The sequence below is a fragment of the Calidris pugnax genome, unplaced genomic scaffold (assembly GCF_001431845.1).
Source record: "Calidris pugnax isolate Ruff unplaced genomic scaffold, ASM143184v1 scaffold435, whole genome shotgun sequence".
Taxonomy (NCBI): domain Eukaryota; kingdom Metazoa; phylum Chordata; class Aves; order Charadriiformes; family Scolopacidae; genus Calidris; species Calidris pugnax.
This window is the reverse complement of record NW_015091240.1, coordinates 1,398,823-1,422,428: the sequence shown is the minus strand read 5'-3', so window position 1 is coordinate 1,422,428 and position 23,606 is coordinate 1,398,823. Positions and strand designations below refer to the sequence as shown.

The 23,606-nt window shown below is 37.6% G+C and overlaps 1 protein-coding gene across 2 annotated transcripts in view; it reads right to left on the bottom strand.

The window, feature by feature from the left end:
• Positions 1-23,600, bottom strand: part of CARS (cysteinyl-tRNA synthetase) — a 33,904-nt gene extending 10,304 nt beyond the window's left edge. Inside the window, exons 1-17 of one of the 2 annotated variants that reach the window (XM_014960048.1) lie at positions 23,507-23,590; positions 17,521-17,766; positions 14,553-14,644; positions 13,640-13,728; positions 13,253-13,349; positions 12,706-12,804; positions 11,553-11,702; positions 10,957-11,097; positions 10,071-10,159; positions 8,787-8,908; positions 7,314-7,426; positions 6,628-6,756; positions 6,278-6,407; positions 5,861-5,964; positions 4,504-4,601; positions 2,824-3,013; positions 1,722-1,790 (exon numbers count right to left, since the gene is read on the bottom strand). In XM_014960048.1, the coding sequence (XP_014815534.1) occupies positions 1,722-1,790; positions 2,824-3,013; positions 4,504-4,601; positions 5,861-5,964; positions 6,278-6,407; positions 6,628-6,756; positions 7,314-7,426; positions 8,787-8,908; positions 10,071-10,159; positions 10,957-11,097; positions 11,553-11,702; positions 12,706-12,804; positions 13,253-13,349; positions 13,640-13,728; positions 14,553-14,644; positions 17,521-17,766; positions 23,507-23,531 (1,983 nt within the window). In that variant the 5' untranslated portion in view covers positions 23,532-23,590. Of the gene's footprint in view, positions 1-1,721; positions 1,791-2,823; positions 3,014-4,503; positions 4,602-5,860; positions 5,965-6,277; positions 6,408-6,627; positions 6,757-7,313; positions 7,427-8,786; positions 8,909-10,070; positions 10,160-10,956; positions 11,098-11,552; positions 11,703-12,705; positions 12,805-13,252; positions 13,350-13,639; positions 13,729-14,552; positions 14,645-17,520; positions 17,767-23,506 lie in introns of both variants that reach the window. The other variant, XM_014960049.1, reaches the window with a different exon arrangement.
• Positions 23,601-23,606: the final 6 nt, after the last annotated feature.

The following is a 23,606-nucleotide window of genomic DNA, read 5'->3' as shown; positions in this document are numbered from 1 at the left end:
AACATGCAAACAAATTGGCATCAGGAAAGCATGCACTAGCACTACTTTATCAGACATTTTTATTTCCAAAATAACTAGCCTGACAGCGATGCTTAATTCATTTGGAAAATGAGACTTTGGAACCTGACGTCTTCTGATTTCAAATCTCTTCTAACCCCTTTCAAGTGAATTACTGGACCACAGTAAGTAAGCTAGTTATTCTTTCAGAGCTTCTGGAGAGGATTATGCCTTTTTTGGAGATAATGACTTATTTAGACAAAAAAAACAATAGGCCTGATCCACAGCCTTCTGTAATTAATGAGAAGTTTTCCAATCTTGAATGTTGATCAGCTAATTTTTGCTAGGGAAGAAAGGTATCTGCATGGAAGATTGAAAGAGGGTATAATATTTAATGGAACAGCCAAAATATCTGTGATATCATGCATCTTTATATTATAATGCTTAAAACCAGTAACGTCTTAGGTGATAAAACCAGAAGTTTCTTCCTGTGAAGAAACCTGTGTGCAACATGCGTTGGTACAGGATTCTTTCTGCACAAGTTTCTTCTGACTCTACTACCCTTGGCAACACTAAAGGACTGAAAGGACTTAGCTTCTTGTTCCAAGCTATTGGCAATCCTTCCATAAAGTATATCTGTTGTAAGCATTGCCTGAATGAAGTGCTAAATGCAAATTTAATTTTAATTTTCCCTAAAAAGGTAAGTGTTAAGGTGCTGCCTTTCCTCTGAAATTCAAAAATAATTCTGACCTAAGTTAAAATTCATTATTGATGGGTTTTGGTATGGAGTACTGAACATCTTCCTTATTATCCTTCTTATATCATCAGTGGGGTTTTCCACAGCACAGTAATACAAGTATTCGCATGGGCAATTATCAGATGAGTGTTCATTAACATTCTTCAACCACAAGCAACCTTTCCTCTATCTTTGATGAATAAAAAGTTTAGGTTTTCTGTCATACATGAATGTTTTAATTATTCCTTCTAAGGAGAAACAGAAAACCACACGGTCACACCTTTGAATCAGAAAAATACTTGAAAAACAGCACTGATTTGTCCATGTCAATTTTTTTGCATGAACAAAGAGAACAAAATTGACAGCTTTCATATTTCTCCTGTCTGCACCATGAAACAGGACTGTTATTATAGGGCACATCAGCACTTTCATCAGGTATTTCCCAAGTATTTCCAGAAAAATTCTGTATCACAGTGGAACTGCTGGGTGACCAAAGGAAAACAGCCTTCAAAAGCCAGCTAAAACCTGTGGCTACAAATGAGATCAGCAAAAGAGATTGAAATGCGGATAAAACTCCAGTTGCCTCCAGGCTGGTTTTTGGTGTACCACAAAGAAGTTTAATCAGTATAATTATATTTTTGAAACTACTTAATATACAAATACTTATAATGAGTCTTTATACTGTAGCATGTGCTGTCTGTAGTTAATATGTGGTTTCTTAAGCAGACTCATCATTCAGAAGACAAGATAATTCTTTTTCTGGTTGCTATACAATTTGTCTGTCATTAAGTCAAACAAACCTATAAAAAAACCAACTCTCATAAATGAAAAATCTTGCTTCCTAGGTCAATTAATTACTTCAGGTTCAAATGTTAAAAGCAGAAAGAATGCAAGTTAGCTACACATCAATAATGTAATCACTTTATCTAACCTAAGCTTTCAAAGGACACAGCGTAATTTTGTATAATGTACTTTGTCCTTCACTTACATTTATGTTTTGACTATTCCCTCCAACGGGAAAACCAATTGCGTCATCACTTTCTATGGCACCAAAAATCTGGTCAAGGGAAAAAAAAAAGAAAAAGAAGAGAAAAGATTGTATACGTCAAGTCACAGATATCTGAAAACTAAGCAAAATCACACGTAGTAGGGTTTTGAAGCCACCTAGTTCTCATTTAACCCACAATTCACTGCTCTAATAATGTTTTGGCTTTTAATTGATAAAGCATACTAAACATTGGCTTTCTTATTTAGCTTTAAAGCTATCTGTCCTGGTTTCAGCTGGGAAAGAGTTGATACTTTTTCTCCTAGTAGCTGCTGTGTTCTGGATTTAGCAAGAGAATAATTTGATAACAAATACTGTTTTAGTTGTTGCTAAGTAGTGTTTATAGTAAGTCAAGGACTTTTTCAGCTTCCTAAAGAAACTAAGAGGGAGCATGGACAGGACAAGCTGGCCAAAGGAATGTTCCATACCATAGATGTCATGCTCTGTATAAATGGGGGTTGGCGAGGGAAAGGGACCCGTGATCACTGCTCAGGATGGGCTGGGCAATCAATCATCAGGTGGTGAGAGTGACTTGTGTTGTATCACTTTATTTTATATATTCTTTTACCATTATTATTATTGTTGTTATTTTCCTCTTCCGTTACTGTTCTATTAAATTATCTTTATTTCAACCCACTATTTTTTTTTCCCTTCCCCCTCCTTTTCTCCCTCTTCTCCCTACCCTACTAGGGGAGAAATGGGTGTGCAGCTGCATGGTCCTAGTTGTTGGTTGGGGTTAAACCATGACACTGTCAGATTTGTCATTCTGACGTCGTATTTTTCCTACTGTCTACTTTTCCTTGCACATATTAGGGGCCCTCCACTATTCAACAAAACAATAGCTGAAATTATAATGTAACATAAAGAACCCCAAATTGTTCCTGCTGCAGCACAGTGCAATTTGGGGTTGTTTTGGTTGGGGTGTGTAGGGAAGATCTCTAGTTTCCTACGTACACAAAGACTGTACAGGTCCCTACACACCTGAAAAATACAACAGTTATAATTACACAGTGCAATAGCAACATTACTACTTGCTATTACATACCTTTAGCATTTGAGTGAGATAGGAACTGATGTTTTCTAAAAGAAGTCTGTTTGGCATTTGTCTGGAAGATTTCTTTGCAGCAATATAGGAGTTACTCTGACTGACTAACGAACGCATTTCTTCTAAGACAGAGCGAGTGTCAATATTGTCACACAGTGCTTCATGAATTGCTGCCTTCCTGTCGTAAAAACTAAGAAGAAAAAAATTTTTTTTTTTACTATTGACATCAAAAGTATCTGCAACCTACTCTGAAGAACTTCTGGTACAAGACTGAGGTAGAAATTATCTCTAAAAGTAAGATAATTTTCTTGTTGGTCATAGATTATATCTGAAGGAAAAACAGATGAGCAAGAAAAAGGCATTATCATGATGCTGCTGTTTTGCAGCTATGGACAAAGGCAGGCAGGAACGCAATTGACAACAACTGTCCAAACAAATGACATCTAACACTTTTTCACCACATGACCTTTTCATACCAGGTTTTAAATGCAGTATAAATTGCTTATTTAGTACCTTCTTGTGCTTACTTTTTTTTTTTTTTTTTTTAATACAGGTTTCCTCTCCTATCCTTATCTACTAGCCAAGTACTCTGTTTGGCATCTTTCCAGCGAGGAGCACCAGTTTGGAAGTTAACTTACCACAAAGTGAAGTGTTATGAAACTGTTACAAGCAAATACAAGGAATAAATTTATATAAACCTTTGTAACATTCATGAATAGGCATAATAAGTAATAAAGTATAGTATATTAAGTAACATTTCATTATGCAAGGGTTACTACTGTTTCAAACATATTTTTTCCAGAGAAAAGAGATTGAGAAGTGGTAGAGAAAGGAGACAAAACCAAATACCCATGAAGCTTATCTTCTGTTCCTCCCACTCCTTTGTCTCCTCCCTTTGACCTCTCTATTACTTACAATCTTCCCCCTTTTTAAAAAAAAAGGGTTATTTCTACCAACCTCAAGTTGAAAATGAAAGTTTCAGAGGACAGCACTGAACAGAACCATCTGCACTTAGTCCTTCAATAGTCAACATCTCTGTCCACAACAGTGAACTGAACTAGGAATAATTTTAGTATTGTAACATAAGATGCTTCAATTTTAAATTTCAGTCACAATAGAATTCAAATAGGAAGCTGTTCGTATTAAAAACAATAATGTACTTTTGCTATAAAAGTGAAAGACTGCAATATTGATATCACTGCCTCTCTCAATAACACATTTTCAAGCACTATCACTTTGATCTTTCGTGCTTTTGGTCAGGTCACTCAACTTTTGTCTCAGTTTGCGCACTGCACTTTGAAATGTGTAAAATACTATTTTTCCAGTTGTAACCACTGTGAATTATCGGGCACTTCTCAGATAGAAGGACAGCATTTCAAGTAGTGAAGGAAATGACAGCTGTCTAACAAAAAAGTTCTCTTTCCCTTCACAAACAGGGTGATGAGGCATGCCAGTGTACTTTACATAAACGAAAGGGAAATTATCGATTTCATCTATACTACATAAAGCCATTGCAAGATTAAACTCACTAGCTTGTATACAGTTAAGGGATTCAGTGGGAATGCTACAAACTTATAAATATCACTACATACATAGTAAGTCATTTTGCAAGGAAAAAAAAATATTAAACATGTAGCTACACAATGGCTATTCACACAGAAGTAGGAATGCTCCACTCACCTTTTGTTCAGCTCTGCTTCCTGATTTTCCCATTTCTGAAACTGGCCTGTCACATCAGCAGGAGCTCGAAGAATATCCTTCACATTTAAAAAGAACTCCTATAAAAGAAGAATATAGCTAAAAATCAGTTAAAATTAGACACAACCAATATTTACTACAAAAAGTCATTATTTCTTTATTAGCCTCTTAAAGTTTATGGTTTCAACACTGTTTCAGCCAGGATCTACCGAATGTCTGTCAAAACAAGGAAACCCATACATCAGGGGAGGCTTAGATTGGATATTAGGAAACATTTCTTCACCGAAAGGGTTATCAAGCATTGGAACAGGCTGCCCAGGGAAGTGGTTGAGGCACCATCCCTGGAGGTGTTCAAAAGATGGGCAGACATGGTCCTCAGGAATATGGTTTAGTAGTTTTTATTTCCTATTTCTTATTTATTTTTTTGTTAGAGTTAGGTTGATGGTTGGACTAGATGATCTTTAAGGTCCCTTCCAACTTAGATGATTCTATGATTTTGCATAACTCTGTAAATCACAGTTGGACTGTAATTCAGTTCTTTCTCTTGGCTCTGCCACCGCATGATACACTATTAAACTCTTAACAACAAGCTGCTCAAATACAATACTATTTTTAAAAAGTTTAGGCAAGAGTTCTGAGGGGAGATTTTTAAGTGTGTTGCTAGCAATGGAAGCTGAAGAATAAAAATGGCTTTATAGTGAGTGCCTATTTTATGTGGACATCCAGTTTAGTGAAAAGTCATTTTCACTTATTCTGTGGCCCAAACCAAACATTTTACATAAAAAATAGAGTAACTTCAGCCAGAGAGTCCAAGATCAACAATCTCAAAATGCTGTACAGCCTCCTTGTGGGAAACATGTGTTTAAATCACAGCTCAAAACTAAGCAGGGAAAGGAACTGTGCCTTATCCCTCACATATGCCTGCAAGGCTTGATGTATGTGGTGAGGAGACAAGGTAGGAATGATACTCCCTCTTCCCCTTTAGCTACATTTTTGTAAAGTCTGAGCCGGTAGACAATGATACGCAAGTGTCTGTTGGACTGAGTCCTGTGAGCAAGCTGAACTGAGAAACCAGTGTTGCACGTAAGAGCCAAGCTGCTCAGAGATGTCAAAACTTGGAGAGAGCACCCAGCTGCAGAGAAACATAGCTGTCTGTGGAATTTACATGACTTGAATGTTCAATGGTAGCTAAACAAATACTGTGACATCCCCCCTGATGAATTCAGAAAGCCAACTCAGTCTATGGATATGGCCTATATATCCTTGGGTTTTATTCCTTGAAACACAGATGACAACACAAAGCTTAGAGAGCTGGAGGAGGAACGGAAAGCTTACTTACATTCATAAACTTCTCATACTGAATAGCTGACTCCATGGTATTATTTGAATAATCCAGTGTATCCTTCCAAGAGTGCATGAGGAAAGCCAACCGTAACTGTCGTGCTATTGGGAGTTTCAAAATAAACAAGGAAAATAATCATAATCTAAAGCATTTTTATGACCTCCAATATGGTGGCTAAGAACATAGTTTTTAATATTCTTAATATCATTATCTCTATCAAAAAAGCAAGAACACTATTATCCATGCAGATAATACCAACAAGGAACAGAAAAGCAAGGAAGCTGTTCTAAATTAGTGAAGAAAGACAGCTAAGTTAGCCGTTTTTGGAAACTCCATTATGTGCCTGAATAAAGAATTACCACAGTCACCACTCAAAGTACGTTAAAAGCAATCAAATTCCAAAGTAATTTTTACCTGTATGTTTCTTCAGTGCATCTTTTATGGTAATGAAATTCTTCAAAGATTTGGACATTTTACAGCCAGCAATCGTTAAGTGGCCAGTGTGCAGAAAATACCGAACCCAGTGATCATTTTCAAAGTATGCCTGCAGCAAAAACAAAATGCCCCAAAGACCCAACACTGTTGAATTCAGTTTTACGTACGTACCATGAAGATAATTTAAGAATAAAATCCTGAGAACAGAAAGTTATGCTTATCCAAAACACGCATAAAATTTTAAAAATTAATTGATGGATTGCAAAAGTTGCAGTCAAAGCAAAGCATGCTGCTTCGTCACTGCAGAAACTGCAGGCTGCTTTATTCACCTCAGACTGTGCCAGTTCATTGTCGTGGTGGGGAAATCGGAGATCAAACCCTCCTCCATGAATATCCATCGACTCTCCTAGAAGGGACCCGGCCATCGCAGAACATTCAATGTGCCAACCTGGACGACCCTGGTAAGAAAAAGAGACCACTTGGCTACTAGTTAATTGTCTTCCTCTCCTGCCTATGTACCATTCCTCCATGGGTCTGCCCATAAGCAGGTACACACCTCAGGAAATGAGATACAGTGTTAGCAAAAAGAAAAAGATTCTCAGTCTCAGCTTCATAAAAGTATACTGTTGGATTTAAAGATCAAACATGGCATATACATCCGTGATGCTTTGATTATCCTGCTTATTATTCTTTTTAAAATCACATTAATATTTTTGATCACAAGGGGAAAAAAAGGGATATAGTAATTGCTGCAGATAGAGCCTGTAGATTAATAAAGGACATATGACCAGTAACAGCCATTGCAAGTCTGCGTGCGGACTCCTGTTTAAAAAGTATCAAACGGACAGATTGATACACAATCCAAATTATTAAATTAACATAGCAGCAGAATCTACAATTGAATACAGGATCCCCATAATCTATACATTATTAATATGAGGTGAGGCAAAGTATTTGAGTAACATGCTATTTAATGGGGTATAGAAGATCTAAATCATGATTATAATGTCCTTGCCTTTCCCCATGGAGAATCCCACGAGGGCTCTCCTGGCTTGGAGGATTTCCACAAAGCAAAATCATTTGGAGAATGCTTCTCACGTAAGCGATCAGCTGAGATGCTCAGGTCACCTTTCAAAAGAGAAAATGTAAATACATACATTTTATTTAAACACCAGCATTATTGATTTTTGGCATCACTGTACCTCACATCAAGTGAATTATAAAAGCAAATAAATTAAAAAAAAAAAAAAAGAATAACACTCAGCCCTCAAAATTCCTCATAATTAACCTTGATGATCCTCTGGGATTCCGATTTATGTTTGGTTGATAGAAAATCTGAAAACGAGTATCAGCTGCACCACTTTCTAAGTTTTGACATGAGATTCATCTACATTCTCTCTGCAGGCACAATTCCAATATCACAGTTACAGAAAAAGAAATAGAGAAGTTAAAAAACCCTGTACTCATAGACAAGTAAGACTGCAGAATCAACTAACTCCAAAGTTAGAAGTATCCAAATTAAGACTAGAATTGTCTTAATCTGCACACACAACAGGATCAGAGGATATTTCTTCTACCCCTACTCTCAGTTGCAGCATAGAATGGCTGGAAGCTGTTCAATAGCTATGTTTACTGGCTTTTTACCATCACAGCTGTGTTATGTATTATTTGCTGTTAGCTCCTTATGATCATTTAGGTGGTACTCTCATTATAATATCTTTAAAACACAGGGAATTTACCATTTCTACAGTATTGTCCAAGACTAAAAGTGGTTAACAATACCACATACCACTTAAGAATCCAAGATAGATTAAAGACAAAATTGTCAAGGTTAAACTTGTCAATTAATTTTTATGTACAGGTTGAGATACCTGCAATCTCACTTGCTTAGAATACAAATACTAAAACTGTGTAACCTTAGGAACAGATAACTAATGAATCTGGTTTTTTGCGCATTTGAAGCTACTCTTCTGCTATGGCTTGACTCAAAAAAATCTGTATTTGGATTTAGTTCACCACAAGAAGCTTTAGAAAGTAAAAAGAGTTCTCAGTATGAAAGAGGAACCCAAATATTTGTCATGAAATAATCATAGCCTGATGTGGAGAGCTTTTACCTGGCAAGTGGAAGACCCAGCCTCAAGTCTTTGCTCCTCATACTTGAACCAGATGAACAGCCAGATAACTGGGCTATAGTCAAATGACTGAGCTATTCACATTTCTGACCAAAAAAACCCGTAAGCAAACAAACCAATCAATCCAAGAATATCCTAGAATGAATAATGTCTCTTGGTATTTTCCAATTAAAAACTTTCAGGAAAGTGCTGGCTCAAGTTACAAAACTTTGGAAATCTACTGGTAATGGAAGTGTATCAGGTAAACCATTCAAGTCTGACAGTAACTGATGCAGGTGTCAGTGACATCAATTGAAGTGATCAATACATAATGAGTTTCTTCAGCAACTTAAGCAAATGTTATTTCCCCTTCTTACCTTCACCTTCTTGAAGAGCTTTTTGATCACCTACAGCTTCAGGAACCAACTTAGCATAGGAGTGTTTTTCACTGGAATCAAACTTCATAGTATCAAAGTATACAGATCCATTGGACACATACCTGAAAAGTTAAAGATCGTTATTTAGCTAACTTTCTACCAAGACTTCATTGAATTTTATCCCAAAAATCACTGTCTTAAGTTCTCTAGTGAAACCATGAAACCACATACAGTGTGGTACTGCTCAGTATTCTAAAGATGACTTAGGTGAGCCCAAGTTTTAAGGCTTTTCCATAAAGACTTCAGACAAATCCTTGAGAGTCATCATAAAATTGATCAAAGGGAAAACAACTAACATTTTTTGTTAAACTCTTAAGAAGTGAGATGTCAGATAGCAGTCCCAAGAGATGAAATATCTATAATATTTCTGGTCCCTTTTAATATTTTGCAATAATATAATGTGAATCATGTTCATTTCACAGTCCATTTTGTCCTCCTTCACTTTGTTAATTTTGTCCCGCTACAGCCATAATAAAAACTCTGACACAAAGGGAAGTTTCAGGCCCATCAGGAATGCTGGTGGTTCAGTGCAAACAATTTTGTACTGTCTCCCCACCCCCCCTTTTTTTTTTTTTTCAGAAAAATGTAAAATGTAGGTTTAAAGGAAGAACATGCAAGAGAAATTTTGGCAGTGTGAACCACAGGTTTGCTTTTTTCCACAAGAAAAATACATCCACATTGAAAAACTGAGGCTGTTAACAGAAAGGGAACTCAAAAATGTCAGACGGGAACCTAACATGATACTTCGTAACTTCTAAAGCTTTAGCTTGATTTTCACAAATATTAGACAAGGGCAGAAAAACAGTTTATAATTCTTTTTTTTTTTAAGTTACATTATTTACAACTGACTTCTAGCCATCTAGCCAGGCATCCATTTTTGAAACCCCTTGCTGAAGGCCAGGAGTTGAACACAGTTCAAGTCAATGGGACTTTGACTATTTCTTTTAATGAATGAGGATTTCACCCTATAATTTTAATAATCTAACTTCCCTCTTTGTAAGACATCATAAGAAGTATAGAACAGCACATTTTCATCAGGTGAGAAACAACAGGTCTTTTGCAAAGAAACCTGAAGTTTCTTTATTTGATGAAACACTACTTCTAGAAAAGATGTCTACTGCATATGAAAACAGAGAAAACAGTTCACTGTTAAGTGTTAAAAGCAATCATTCAAGCTCTGATACATTATAAGCGTGCAACAAAAGCATCTAGTAGCAAACTTACCCGTAACCATTATCCACAATCTTTTTCACAAAATCCACAATTTCTGGCACATATTCACTAACCCGTGTTAAAACATCTGGAGGTAAAACCTATAGATAAAATGTAGGACTTTATATATTTTTTAAAAATATATATAAAATTAAAAATATTTATACATATGCAATTATGCTCCAAATTGGTTAAAAACTGGCTGAAAAGCCAGTGACAGTAGAATCTAAGACTCCTGCTCTGAAACAATGTGCTGTGGTCATTTTTTTCTTCAGCCTTTAAGGCAACATTAACACCAAACCACTGCAGGAGGTGTCAGCTCTTACACTTATTGCACTTCTGACCGAACAGGTAATAAGTCCCTCTTATTTGCAGGTAAATAAATAAACTTCACTGATAATAAATATAATTCACTGATAATAATAAAATAAATAAAATTCACTGATCTGAACTGTTGCATATGGCATGGAATTTCATCTGTAACAGACAAATCTGTCCTTGATTGTTATCATCACATAATTTCTTAGTGGCTGAAGACTGAGAAGTAGTCAGTCTAAATGCTGAGCCTAGCAGGGCTCTCACACAGCTAAGACTCTATCTCAAACTTCTGGATCACTTTATGATTATAAGCTGATATTACACCAAGGGGAAGGGACCACACATCAAACTTGATCACCAGTTAACTGGCTCTGGTAACTCACACAATGGATTTAAGATTGCTGGGATGGAAACAGAACAGGTGTTAATGTAACAGCTACCTATCACATTAAAGGAAATTCTCTATCAATAAAGTTGAAATATAAGGGTTTTGAAAGCTATTAAGGAGGTAAATTGTATTCAGGGTATTAGGAGGCTTGGAACATACACTTTTAGAACTGAAAACAGTTTGTTTACTTACATTGAGTGCTTCCATATCCTTATGAAACTCCCCTTCCCAGAATTTGGGGAGCTTTGAGAATATGGAATTGTCAGTCACCTGACTGCCAAATTTTGTGTCCAACCAGTCAGACAGCAAGTCTTTGGCTTCTTCCAACAGTGTCTATAAAACAATAACGGTAAGTGCAACTGATTAAAGACTTGCTCTGTTTAAACACTGCAAAAAGATCTTATGCTGAACAGAGAGGTTTGCTTAAGGAAAAAGGCACTGAATGCAGAGTAATCCGTGCTTCTACCAAATTTTTGTCACACTGCTCTTCATAAATATATGCAAAAGAAAAATCCACACTGGAAAGGTAAAAATAACTGAGTAATTATCACAGTGGGACAAAAAAAAGTGATTGATAAAAACAGCATCCAAAACCTATATAGTCAAATTCAAGGGCCAAATTTCCTGTATTGAATGCAAAGTACTAAGAAGTCCTCAGGCCCACCATTCCTCTTTTAATGTATAAAAATTTCCAGAATGTTTCAGGGAATTAATACAAGCTAAATATTATTTTTAAAACCCCTAACAATTGTAATCCAACTATAATTCAAAAAGGAGCTCGAACCGACCTCATGAAGTCTGTTGATCTCTGCTGCAGGGAGTTTTGCTTGCACAGCTTCTTGTAGAGGGTCAAAAGCGGACTTCACTGCATTTTGAATTCTTTCCAACATTTGCTTTTTATCTGGGTCTGTCGTCTCATTTAATTTAACTGAAAAGGGCTACAATTAAAAAAAAATAATTATAAAGCAACTTGCAGTACAGTACTGCATACACAGATGTGTTCTATACACAATATATTATCTTAGCCACGTAGTGCCTTGCTAGTTGATGAATAGTATTATACCACATAAAAAGATTTGATATCAAACTTCTGAAATATATTCCTCATCAGAAATAAAGATGAAAGTCAAAAGAACTTAGTTCACATCTAAATTCAGTTTTTCAGAAAGATTTTATAAATTACTACATCATCATTACTGTTGTTTAGTAATTCTCATTTTCTATGCAATTGATCGCCCTCATTACATTTGATTATCACAAATCTGAAAAGGAGAAGCTATAATGTGAAATACAGAGAGATTAAATGCTATGCTTGGAGAGTATTTCAGGCAGTGATACTTGGGCAAAATTTCCAGGCCTCGTATTCCCAGGTCTGTATTCCATTCATTAAACTGATAATCTATTTGTCATCTGCAGTTCTAAAAATGACCAGAGAATCCCCTTCTCCTGCCTCCCCTTCAGTCCAGCATACACAATTTCTAAATCCCTAAAACTTTGGAGACTTTTTTCTCTTTCCAAGGCCATCAATAGTACAAAAGAGAAATCTCACAAGCTTTAAAAGATTATGGACATACTACCATTTAAAAACTATTTAAAGGATTGTTTTTAGAGTTTGAATTCTAACACACAAACTTCCAATGCTTTTTAATCTTTTTCCCCAGTACCCCAACAACAATATACATGCACTCACAAACAAGTTCTACTGACATATAAATTACCCATGCCTTTTACACGTATAGTTCTTGTCAATTCTAAAACAACAGAAAATCAGATGTGAAGTTTCAATAACATTTCTAATTTGTGTGGTACCAGCTCAACAGTGTAACCGAAACAGGCAGAAAGTTTAAGGAGGTGGCAAAGTCAGAGGCATTTCTTTAGATGCTTTTCTACATTATTGACTAAGAACCTAAGACACTAGCACAGATTAAATACCATGCCCACCTCTGAGGCAGTTTTAACATCTTCAAGTAGTTGATCTGGTGATGATTTGTTCTCTCTATACTGTTCAAAAAGGTAATTTTGTCTTGCTCTCTTGATGATCTACAAAGCAGAAACATGAAAATATTTTTGTGCAGTGACGCAGAGTTCTACAAAGTGCAGATAAAATCTATTACATACCAAAGACACTTCAGAATTTCTATACATTTAACACGCTACAAGAATTACATGCAGTAATACAAATTAAACACACCAAACTAGTTAATCAGCTACCTCAACAAAGTTAATTAGGTATCTCAACAACAGGCAAATAAAATAAGTTATCTTCGCAAATTGCTTAGTCTTCCATTATTTATGACAACATTCATTTATATACAAGAATACAGGTTTGCTACCATAGAAATGCTACAAAACTGAGAAAAATCAATAACTGTGTAAATGTTAATAACTGTAAGATTTGTCATGGCTTATCAAATGGCAATTACATATGACTCTCTGAGTTCCATGCTCAAAGTACAGTATTTGAGATTGCAATTTAAAAAGACCTTACCTTATCATCAATATCTGTAATATTCATACAATAGAAAACATCATATTTAAAATAATCCCTCAAAATTCTTCTCAGGATATCAAATGAGATATATGACCTAAAAACATAAAAGATATAGGGATGTTTTTAGTGAACATCTCAAGTCTATTCCTATTCTATGCACAAACTACTTTAATCTCAGAGTCAATTTTACAATAGTTTTAATTTTCCCTCATCTACTAGTAAGTTTTTAAGCAAACAATGACATAATATTATAACATGCTTTTAATCTTAAATCTCAAGTGTTGAGTCTAAGTTATACATTCATCTAAACGAAGTACCTTTTTCTATTAATCTTTTGCTTCCAATAGGCACTATTACCCATCTCAAAATAAGGAACTGCAGTACCTGGCGTGTCCCATGTGAGAAGCATCATAAACTGTTGGACCACAGCAATACCACAAGACCTTTTTTCCATTCTGAGGCTGAAATACTTCCTTAATTGAAAGGGGAAGTACAGTAATCAGAAGAAATTGAAGACATGATCTCAAACCACTAACACCACATTTGGAGATTAAACGTGAAAACATGGATTATAATTACAAACAAAGGAACAGTTATTCCATTCCCAGTTTTACTGTGAAAAAAGATCACCACTAGCTTTATCATAGATAACAGGGTGTGGCTGCTCATGTTATCTGTACTCTTATCAATCAAGGTATCAGACTACCAAGATTTGGACTAGGCAGGGCACTAGTCAAGCTGTGTTTGTAAAAGGGAAGATCAGACTTCCTTTTGCATTGAAAAAGGTTACAGAGTTCAATCATTTCACACATACCTGGATACTACATCTCATATAACATTAGTATACTTTATATTTCCTCTCTTTCCCAAAGGACCTTCAAACAAGACCACAAGTTTTACCAGTTTATATTACAATAATATAATTGTTTTTTTTACACAGACAACGTCTAAAGAAAGAAACTGTGATTTTTATTCCATTCACAATGCCTATACTTATGTGTACTACAGTTGAACCCCTGGCTATTTTGCATGATGATAACTTGCAGTTGGGAACTATATATTATGCAATATACACATAGATACACACACGCTTGTAGTATATGTATATTTATTGTGTATATTATAACACTTGCCCAGCAAACACACTTGACTGACAGAAGCACGTGCTTGTTAACATTCCGCAAAATACAACCCAGGAACCTGTCTACTAGTAGGGTAAACACTTAAGAAATAAACATTTGATGACTTCTCTACTTGTGTTTCTAAGGAAATCTCCACTTTTCTTTCATTTAGTTACCTTATTTCGAGTCAGGCTGTTGTAGAGGCAGAGCCTAGAATGTTTTGTCCCTTCAGGGGGAGACCAGGGAGGCTGCACACGCTTGCCTTTACCTAGGGGAAAAAATAGTTTGAAGAGAACTGAAAATACACTTTCCACAAACAGATTTGCAATATAATATTTCTTCCTCATCACATCACTAAGTTATTTCAAAAGAAACAACACATATATAATTAGACAAAGCAGTTGCAATCCTAGTAATCCAACTACTTTTGTTAGAGCTTCCAACAAAACCAATAAAACCAAAGTAAATTATTTCAATCTAGTCTATTTTCTACTCTCTGAGTTGCCATTTCTATCACCTTTTGATCCAAGTAACAAAAAGAAAGAGGATATAAAAGTAAGAGCATGCAATTCAGTTAAAGAATTAACAAAAGCTTTGAAATTTAATGAATTGTTAATAAAGTGTTATGGCAGTCCTGGGCCTTCTGCAATGCTACTGATTTTACTGTGACAGCATATCACAGATCTCATACAGAATTTGCAAAAATCTGCAGAGACCGGAGTTAGTCTCTAGAGCCAATATTGACAGAGTATGTGTACTCAGGGTGAGAGGGAGGGGAAATGGAAAGGTTCAGAAAGAACCTCAGCTTTTTATCATACATTGTTGCTATGTACACAAGGCATTTTTGAACACACTCATTTACCACAAACATGCTCCAATTCAGCAAGAGCCTAAATTTTGCCATCAAAGAGAGTAGATAACATCCAGGCTAGTACTAGTGACAATATTCTTGCATTTGTTTTCTTTTAAACTTTTAAGAAGCAGCATATTTGTTAAACTCATGTTTTTTGAAACAAAAGATGAGTTCGTCATTTGTTGAAGAGCTGCAGTTTGCTATGCACAGGGCTGCTTGCAGCTGTAATGATGTAAAACTAATTATCGCATTAACTAGGAATGAAAGCAAACCAGGAAATTAAAAAAATACAGCAAGGTTGCCAGCTTAATACACACAGCACCGTCTTTAGGAATTCTCATGGTATGCATTTTAACTGCAATTAAAATATTTGTTTTAAATAGAAACTATTTGTTTTGACAACAGAATTGCCTTTCTGATCCTGTGTCTCAGAGCGCTCTTCATTAACTAGGTTTCCCCTGATATAGTCACATGAATATTTTGGCTGAAAACCTTCAACTAATGTAAACATTCACGGTATAAAAAATTTAACCTCTTCCTCTTAATTTTTTGAATAACTGCCTAAATAAAACAAAAAGATATTAACTGTACTACTCTGTCTCACAAATGGACTCAATCTCCACATTATGGATCCACAGAAATATGTGTTTATTCTAAACATTTTGTTGCAAAAGGTACTTCTTAAAAGAATACCTCAAGCTGAAGAGCAGTCTATCCATAACTCAGACCATATACCACGGTATGGATTTGTTTACTCTTTGATTTACAAAGATTACGCTGGCATGCTTAATTGTGGCTAACGTTCCCCTCAGGGAAAGAAGCCTATGTGGGTTAGGCTAATAAAAGATAAATCTGTAAAGCTTTCTTTACTTATAACCACACTAAACATAAGAAAAAACCCAGATACTGCACCCTAAAGTTCTCAGCTTGAAGTTAGGTGTCACGCTACATCCACTACGTGGACACCAAGGGCAAAGCAAAAGGCATACTGTTTAGTCTGCTCAAATAAGTCTCTGCCAACTATAGTCTTCTCCCTGGTCAAAATAAAGTTCATTTGCTCTAAGCCACCCCTGGAGCGCTCCCCAAAAAAATGCTGGTTAAATATCCGAGGTTGAAGAAGGGTGGCAGATTCACATGTCATTTTCCTAGAGAACACTGCAGAACACCATTTCAGGACTTCTGATACATATGCATAGACCATGAAGATAAGAAGACATAACCCTTCAGAAGGGGAGACTTAACATGAATGATTTCATGATCAGGAAAGCCTTTTCTCATACTGCTCCACCCTGATCCATGAAAGTCTGTAGGCAAATTGTAGTTACTGGCATTAAACCTGCTATCAGAGCCAGCGGTACAGCGGAGATTCCTTCACTGCTGAAAGGCAATCACTAACCAGTACAGACGCATGCAGGCACACACACATACAGGGAATCTACTCATAGCAGTCTGATTTTAACTGCTGGTCTGCTGGGAATTGAGAACACATGATGAGAGGTTGTAAGAAAATGCCACTGGAGTAATATTAGTCAACAACCATCAGGAAAAATGACAGACATTATGCATTCGTTTGTAGGTATTGCAAGCACTATACAACAGCTCTGTGTTATTATTATTAATTATTTCATGACTCCCTGAGCAACATAAAGCAACTCCCTCACTATAAAGTAATTAAATTAGACTAGCTCATTGGAAAACAACTCAGGAGAGTGATGCAGCTCCCAAAAATGCCAGCACCCATGCTTACACAATGACCTAGATTAACCGGTTAGTATTTCCTCAAATCATCACCAATGCCTACATTACCAGGGTTAAAAAAGAACCCCAAACATTCTTTTTGGAATTCAGTATTAATAACAACCGTAAGTAGTAGTATTCAGTTTACTTTATGATGTTTGTATATTATACAACCATTTAGTTACCCTTGCAGGGAAAAAAAAAGTGGACTGAGCAAATCCTGATATTTTAGGGAACAAGCCAAAAGCCACATATTCTTTTATAATCCAGCAACTAGCTTTTTAAAGAAATACACATAAATGAATTCTGTACACTGAGGAATTTTAAAATCAAAGAAACACGGAAACACAGCTTTAACATTCAGGTATGTCAGAATCTATCAGTTACACAGTAACTGTATGTAAGAAGAATTCATAACCTTGAATACAAGTTGATACGGTAAATTTTAAAGCGTGCAAGGGATTATGAAAGGGAACTTCTAGGAATTCTCAGCAATAAAAACCATTACAATGTCAGCTAGTCTATAACCTGCCCACCAGTTTCGTATTACTCACTTGTTTGAAGTTTACAAGGCTCATTTTTCTCACTGCTGCCATCATAGATTGCTTCTATGTGTCTGTACCACCGGACAACATGGATATACTGGTCCACAGGTGGCCCCGAAAACTTTCTGAATACCTCCACATCTGCATGTGAAAATGTGAACCCCTGGATATAACTACGAGTGCTCAGGTACTCGTTCAAAGCCTTCACCCTGGCTTCCTCTTCACTAATGCTCAGAATAAAACTGTAGCTGGAAGCTGTAAAGAGAGGCACAGGACATTTGGTCAGCATTAAAAGAAGGAGATCCCATGACCAAAATATATCCTCGTACTATACATATCCCCCTCTAAATTAGTTCCGGCAACTGACAAGAAATTTGAGAAAAATGTATTTAATACAAGCTACTGAATAACTATATATTTCCTATTAATGGGATTACGTTCATGCTGTGATACGTTGGGTTTTTTTGAGAAGTCTTTACAAAGCGTACTAAGGACAAAAGCACTTTAATGAAGAAAGACTATCTATCTGAAATTGGAGAAAATTCTTCACAGACAGCAAACTAAGTCACTCTTTTCCCCGCTGCTAAAACACTCATCCTGCAAATATTTAAATATGATTAATTTTATACACTGTGGATAGGTTGTGAATATGTCTACTGAAGTCGAGCATATTCTTAAACCTTTGCAGGACTGGTGCCTGCATGCAAGCTCCAAGCATGATGCTCAGTCACTCCTACTTGCTCTCACAACTCAAAACTTAAGCTGTTGCTGTATATTTCCATATTTAGCCTATACCACTTTCTCTCCTCAAACACACAAATAGTATTTAAAACGAGTAAGATCTGCACAAACAAAAAGAAAGGATAATGGATCATGCTCCTCCCTCACAACTTTTTAATTCCATGATTTATTTGGTATACAGGCAAAGCAGGTTCAGTTATGTCTCATCTTTACAAAGGCAGGGAGATGGAGGAAGCAGAGAAGGGTTCCGTGACCTGCTGGGGATGCTCGCAGTAACAGCAAGCCCTGTGTAAGTCAGTGGGCACGAAGCACCGCGGAGGTTATGGCATCTGGGCTAGCACTGACATTAGGTAAGCCTAGCAATTATATTTTCCTACAATGATTCAAGGTTTGTAACTCTGTTCATGTTCAAAGTACTGTATAAACATTAAGCCGATATCCTGCTTGGGTAGTCGGCCAAGAAGGTAATTTAAGACGTAGTCAAGGTCATAGTGCAATAAAGTGAGAGGCAGAATGAGAACACCTGTCCCTGCTCCCAACCCTGACAGAGACCAGTGCCACAAGCGTTGCTTCTTACACTAGTGCAAACATCTTCTCCACAAGAAGTTCCCAAAGCATTGGAGGTGCTCATAGAGCAATGCTCTAGGAGAGGGAAGGATGACAGGAGATGGGGAGGTGATGGCTAGAACAGAACGTGAGGAACTGCAGAATTGAAAAGTTTTTCCAAATATCATCAGGTAAGACTTTATGAGCAGCTCATTTCCTATATGGAAATCAATTATTAAAATGTTCTACAGGAATTCAAGATGACAGGAAAATGGCAGCTAGATAATAAGTACATTTGTGTTCGACTCTTTTGAGCATAAGAGCAATACAGTGGCACACCAGCAGAACTAATAAAAAAGATAAGTGATTAAAAAAAAGAAATAAAAAATAAAGGTCACAAAAGATATTTAAAATTCATACACAAAAGCCAAGTCAGATTCATGTAAAGCCTCAGTTCTTCTCAAAGGCTATCTATGTAATTGTTCAGTATAAATAAGGAATAATGACTCATAACTTGACCTTATGGGCTTGCCTTACCCTGCTGAATGGGATTCAGCTTCGGCTCACGTAGTTAATTTTACTATAAACTTTTCAGGCTCCTAAATATTTACTGATGTTTATCATGATAGAACTTTATCTATCTACACACATTAAATAGTTGGAAATAGTTACATTCATTAACTATGGAAACCTAAGACATAAATCTTCCTTGAATGTGAATTTTCTATCTATGAATCACATGAGGGAGAAGGCAAAAAAAAAGTATTACAGGAATGATCGGTGTAGAAATGAAACCGTATCTCAAAGAAAAGATCTTTGAAGACCTATTGCAAGGAAAGCAACACTCAATTTGCAAAGTATTATTAGGGTTATTATGACCATTATTCACACACCAGGCTGCTAATGGGAAGCAAGTCAGTGTATCTGAAACAATATAAGTGCTTTCCAACCACATCTGGAAACCAATCTAAAAGGGAAGTTGCACAAACTTACACACAAATACAACAAAGATGATAGAACTCATACAAGCTAATTTTGGTGAGGAGAGATGGCAAATACTGCCTGTGAATGTCAGTACCAGCTTAACCCTGATAGCAGAGCAGCCAAAATTACTTTGAACAATCTTGGCATGTACTTTAATACTTGAAATTATGAAGTTTGACATGATGTCTAGTTGCAAGAGCAGCTGGAGACTTGAAAGTGTAATACATCAAAGAAACCAGTTAGCCCAGGGGACCTAACAGGAGGATGTCTTTATGTTGAGACTGATCACTGACTCAAATTCAGCCCAAACTCATGTCCATGACTGCACACCACAGCAAGTGCAGTACAGCATGAACACGCCTGACCAGCTGTTGACAGGGTTTCTCGGGGCACAACAGCAGCTGACCCACAGCAGTCTTGAGCTCCCAGCACACCCACTGTACCAATACAAGTTTCCCACATTGGTTTCACCAGGAGCTCCAAACCTTTTCTAGACTGACAGCTGCATTTCAAACCATGACACCAAGCTTAAAGCTAGCACAGGTGTGTTCTACTCTCTGCTGCAGTCAGATGCAGAAATTCAAGCAAATTCACTGTGTTTGAGAGGGTGCTGAGTGATCAGTGCAATTCTGAATTATCTCCGAGAATCCTTTTTCAGCACATAGAAGACAAAAATCATCCTTGCTTCTGGCATTCTTGTGAGTAGCTCCAAACTGGACTGACCTAATAAAATAAAAGCTCTTCTCCTGAAGCACAAGGTGTTCTCCTGGGAAGAAAGAATGAATATGACAACACTGTCCTTTGTAAAGCAGTATACCAGAAGACTCTGTCTTTTTAAGCAAAAGAAATCAGTCAAAACTGTCTTTACATAAAAGTCTGTTCTGATTTCATTTACATCACTACTAAAAACAAGAGTAGCAAATCTACAGAATCTTGTTTTTCTGTGATTTATATTCTGCACCTTCAGTTCCCCGCCCCAGCGTCTCACCATGCCTTTAATTCATCACACACTCCCACTGAAAGATTTCCTGGTGCCTCCGAAGTGTTTCATCCGCTCTCCTCATACACTTGAGTAACCCCATCCTCCTGTACAGCTCCAACCCCTCCTGTACAGCCTGCCAACGTTGTGCAAGAGGCAGCCCGCTGGCAAATGTAACTAATACCAATCAATGGATTCAAAAACTATATAGGTCTCACCTGTTTTACCCCTGTTGCTTTAGGAAACCAGGCTAAGAAATAGCCCTTCTCTCTGACTGCATTTTTTTTTCCCCTCCCAAAACAGAAAAATTACAGTTGCTACTACTCAATTGCATTAGGAAGTGTCTTATTGACAACAAAAATGCAGGAGTATTACAGAGCTGTTGCATAACACTGAATGTTAACTCATGTGAATGGAATGATCTGTAGACATCAAATCATATCACTCAAGGGCAACTCCATTCAGAAAACAAGCACTGAGCAGGAGCATTGGAGAGGCAGCAAAACAACCGTGAAAAAATCATAAGAATGAATGTTAACAACGTAACACTCCCTCCGCATTAAAAAGTTGTTTGGAAAAAATTCCACTGTAGATGTTAATTAATACAGTTCTCATACAGTAATTGCCAGGGTATGATCTCTTTGGGCGATATAATTGTCATACATTCTTCCTTCCATGCATGGGATACTTCGGAGACTACTAAAGGATACTTGGAATTTGCCTGCAAGACTGTAGCAACACACAGACTCAAAGGTGTAATATCACTTCTGCATTTTATTTGCACGTAAAATACCTTTTGAAGTTTAATCAAGATGTGTAACCCACGGAATACCAAATTTGATTGAAATTTTTCACTTTTATTAACTTGAAATTGAAAACCTCTGTTCCTGGAAGGTTTTGACAGCAACGTAAGCACAGAAAAGCCATAAAGCAGGCAGTAAGCTGGCTGACACAAAAACAAGGAGTTACTTTGCTTCAGGGAAAAATTAGGTTTCCTGGGCTTCCCTGAACCTGCTAACCTTGTCAGTCATAATTAGATGACAACTGAAATGTTCTGGGATTTCTGCAGAGGCATTCACTGAGAAGAAATCTTAGACATTTCTGAATATTTTACAATGTCATTTATCTTCCAATTTGGCTTTCATAAATTTAAAACAACTCATAGAAGATAAGTGTAACATCTCGTTATTAATACAGCTGCAAATTGGCCATTTATCATTCTGGCTGGCCATTCTGGTAGCTTTGGAAGGAAGTCCAACTATCTGATCAGTCAAAACGAATTATCCTTTTCCATAAAAAATTCAGAAGAACAGAACCAATCTAGCTATCCATGTATGCAAGACACAGCACACACACAGCAAGACAAAGGGCTTTTCAAGACTCACACACAAGGATCAAGAGTCTTTTAGAAGAGCAGGGATTTTTAAGATGGGAGTATGAAGAGCTTGTCATTCCTAGTCACTTTAGCCCTGTGAGTTCCACTTCTCCTGAACTGAAACTAAACGTAACTATTACAGCTTAAGTAAAAAGCGAATAACATTTGCCCAATAATAAACTTAATTTAAAAGTTTCTTAAAGCATACCTGAACCGAGCCTTTGGAGGGGGTCTTTCCCCCCCACCTTAACTAAGATACTGAAAATACATCTGAAAAAAACAGTCCCTCGACAACAATAAATGTTTTTGGACTCCCTTACATAGGAACATTACTTGTGATGAACAAAGAGAGAAGTAACTTTCAGGAACAAAGGAAAAGGGGAAAAATCTCTGAATCTACAGATCCTTAACTGGAATGACAGAAATTTCCAACCCCTTACATACCATAATGGTATTTCATACTTGTATGACTGGTATTCCAAGTTTCCATTGCTACTTTGCTTTCCAGTAGCACCAAAAATTATAGGACTACCCTAGCCCTCCTTCCATATGGAACAGCGTAGAATAACCCATCATTAAAATATGACCACAAAAAAAAAGTCCGGAAAAGTCAAAAAGTTCAGACACAAGTTCAAGGGAGAACAGAGATGACAAGGAAAGACAGTGAGGGAGAGAGAGGCAGGTGAAAGAGAGCAGACAATGTGGTGATAAACGCACAACTGACTAAGCGGTCTGTCAGCCACCTAACATCTCTTCCAACCCACCACGCTGGAGAACAGCTGTTTCCAGACTTCCAGAAGCTCCAAGTTTCTTCCACAAACCATCATTAACCTTTAAATTAGTGGCAAGGCACGATGTGGATCACCTCCCGTGCTCTTGCAAGGCGCCACAGGTCCTTGTGAGAGGTGAGAAGCACCGATAGATCCATGCTTCCCACCACCCCATCCGCGTCCAGACCCAGATGAGCTTCCAACTCCTCGCTACCCATACCCTGAAGTGCCATCAGGACCTGCTTACGTGTCACCTGCCACTGAGGGTCACAGGGACACCCACCCAACAGCGGGTTTCACACGTCGCCTCTGTCCCTGAGCGGGTCGCGATGGCTGCTCAGGCCCCGGGGGACGCGGCGAGGCGGTCGCCGCCGGGGCAACACCCCAACGCCCCCGGCCGCCATTTCCCGCCCCGACGCCTCAGCCGCCGTGACAGGGCGGGTGGGTCGGCGGCCGCCCCCCCTCCCGCCGCCGCCTGACGTCACGGCGCCCACCTGACACCGTGACAGCGGCGGAGGCGTGACACAGAGCCGGTGACAACCCCCCAGGACCCCTCTCCTCGCCTCCCCGGGCCGCGGCGGCGTTCGGTCGCCGACCTACCCTGCTCGGCGGCGGCCGCTGCCATCCTGCTGCTGCCTCCTCCTTCTCCTCCTCCTCCCCTCAGCTCGCAAGCTGATGCAACAGCGTGCCCGGAAAGCGT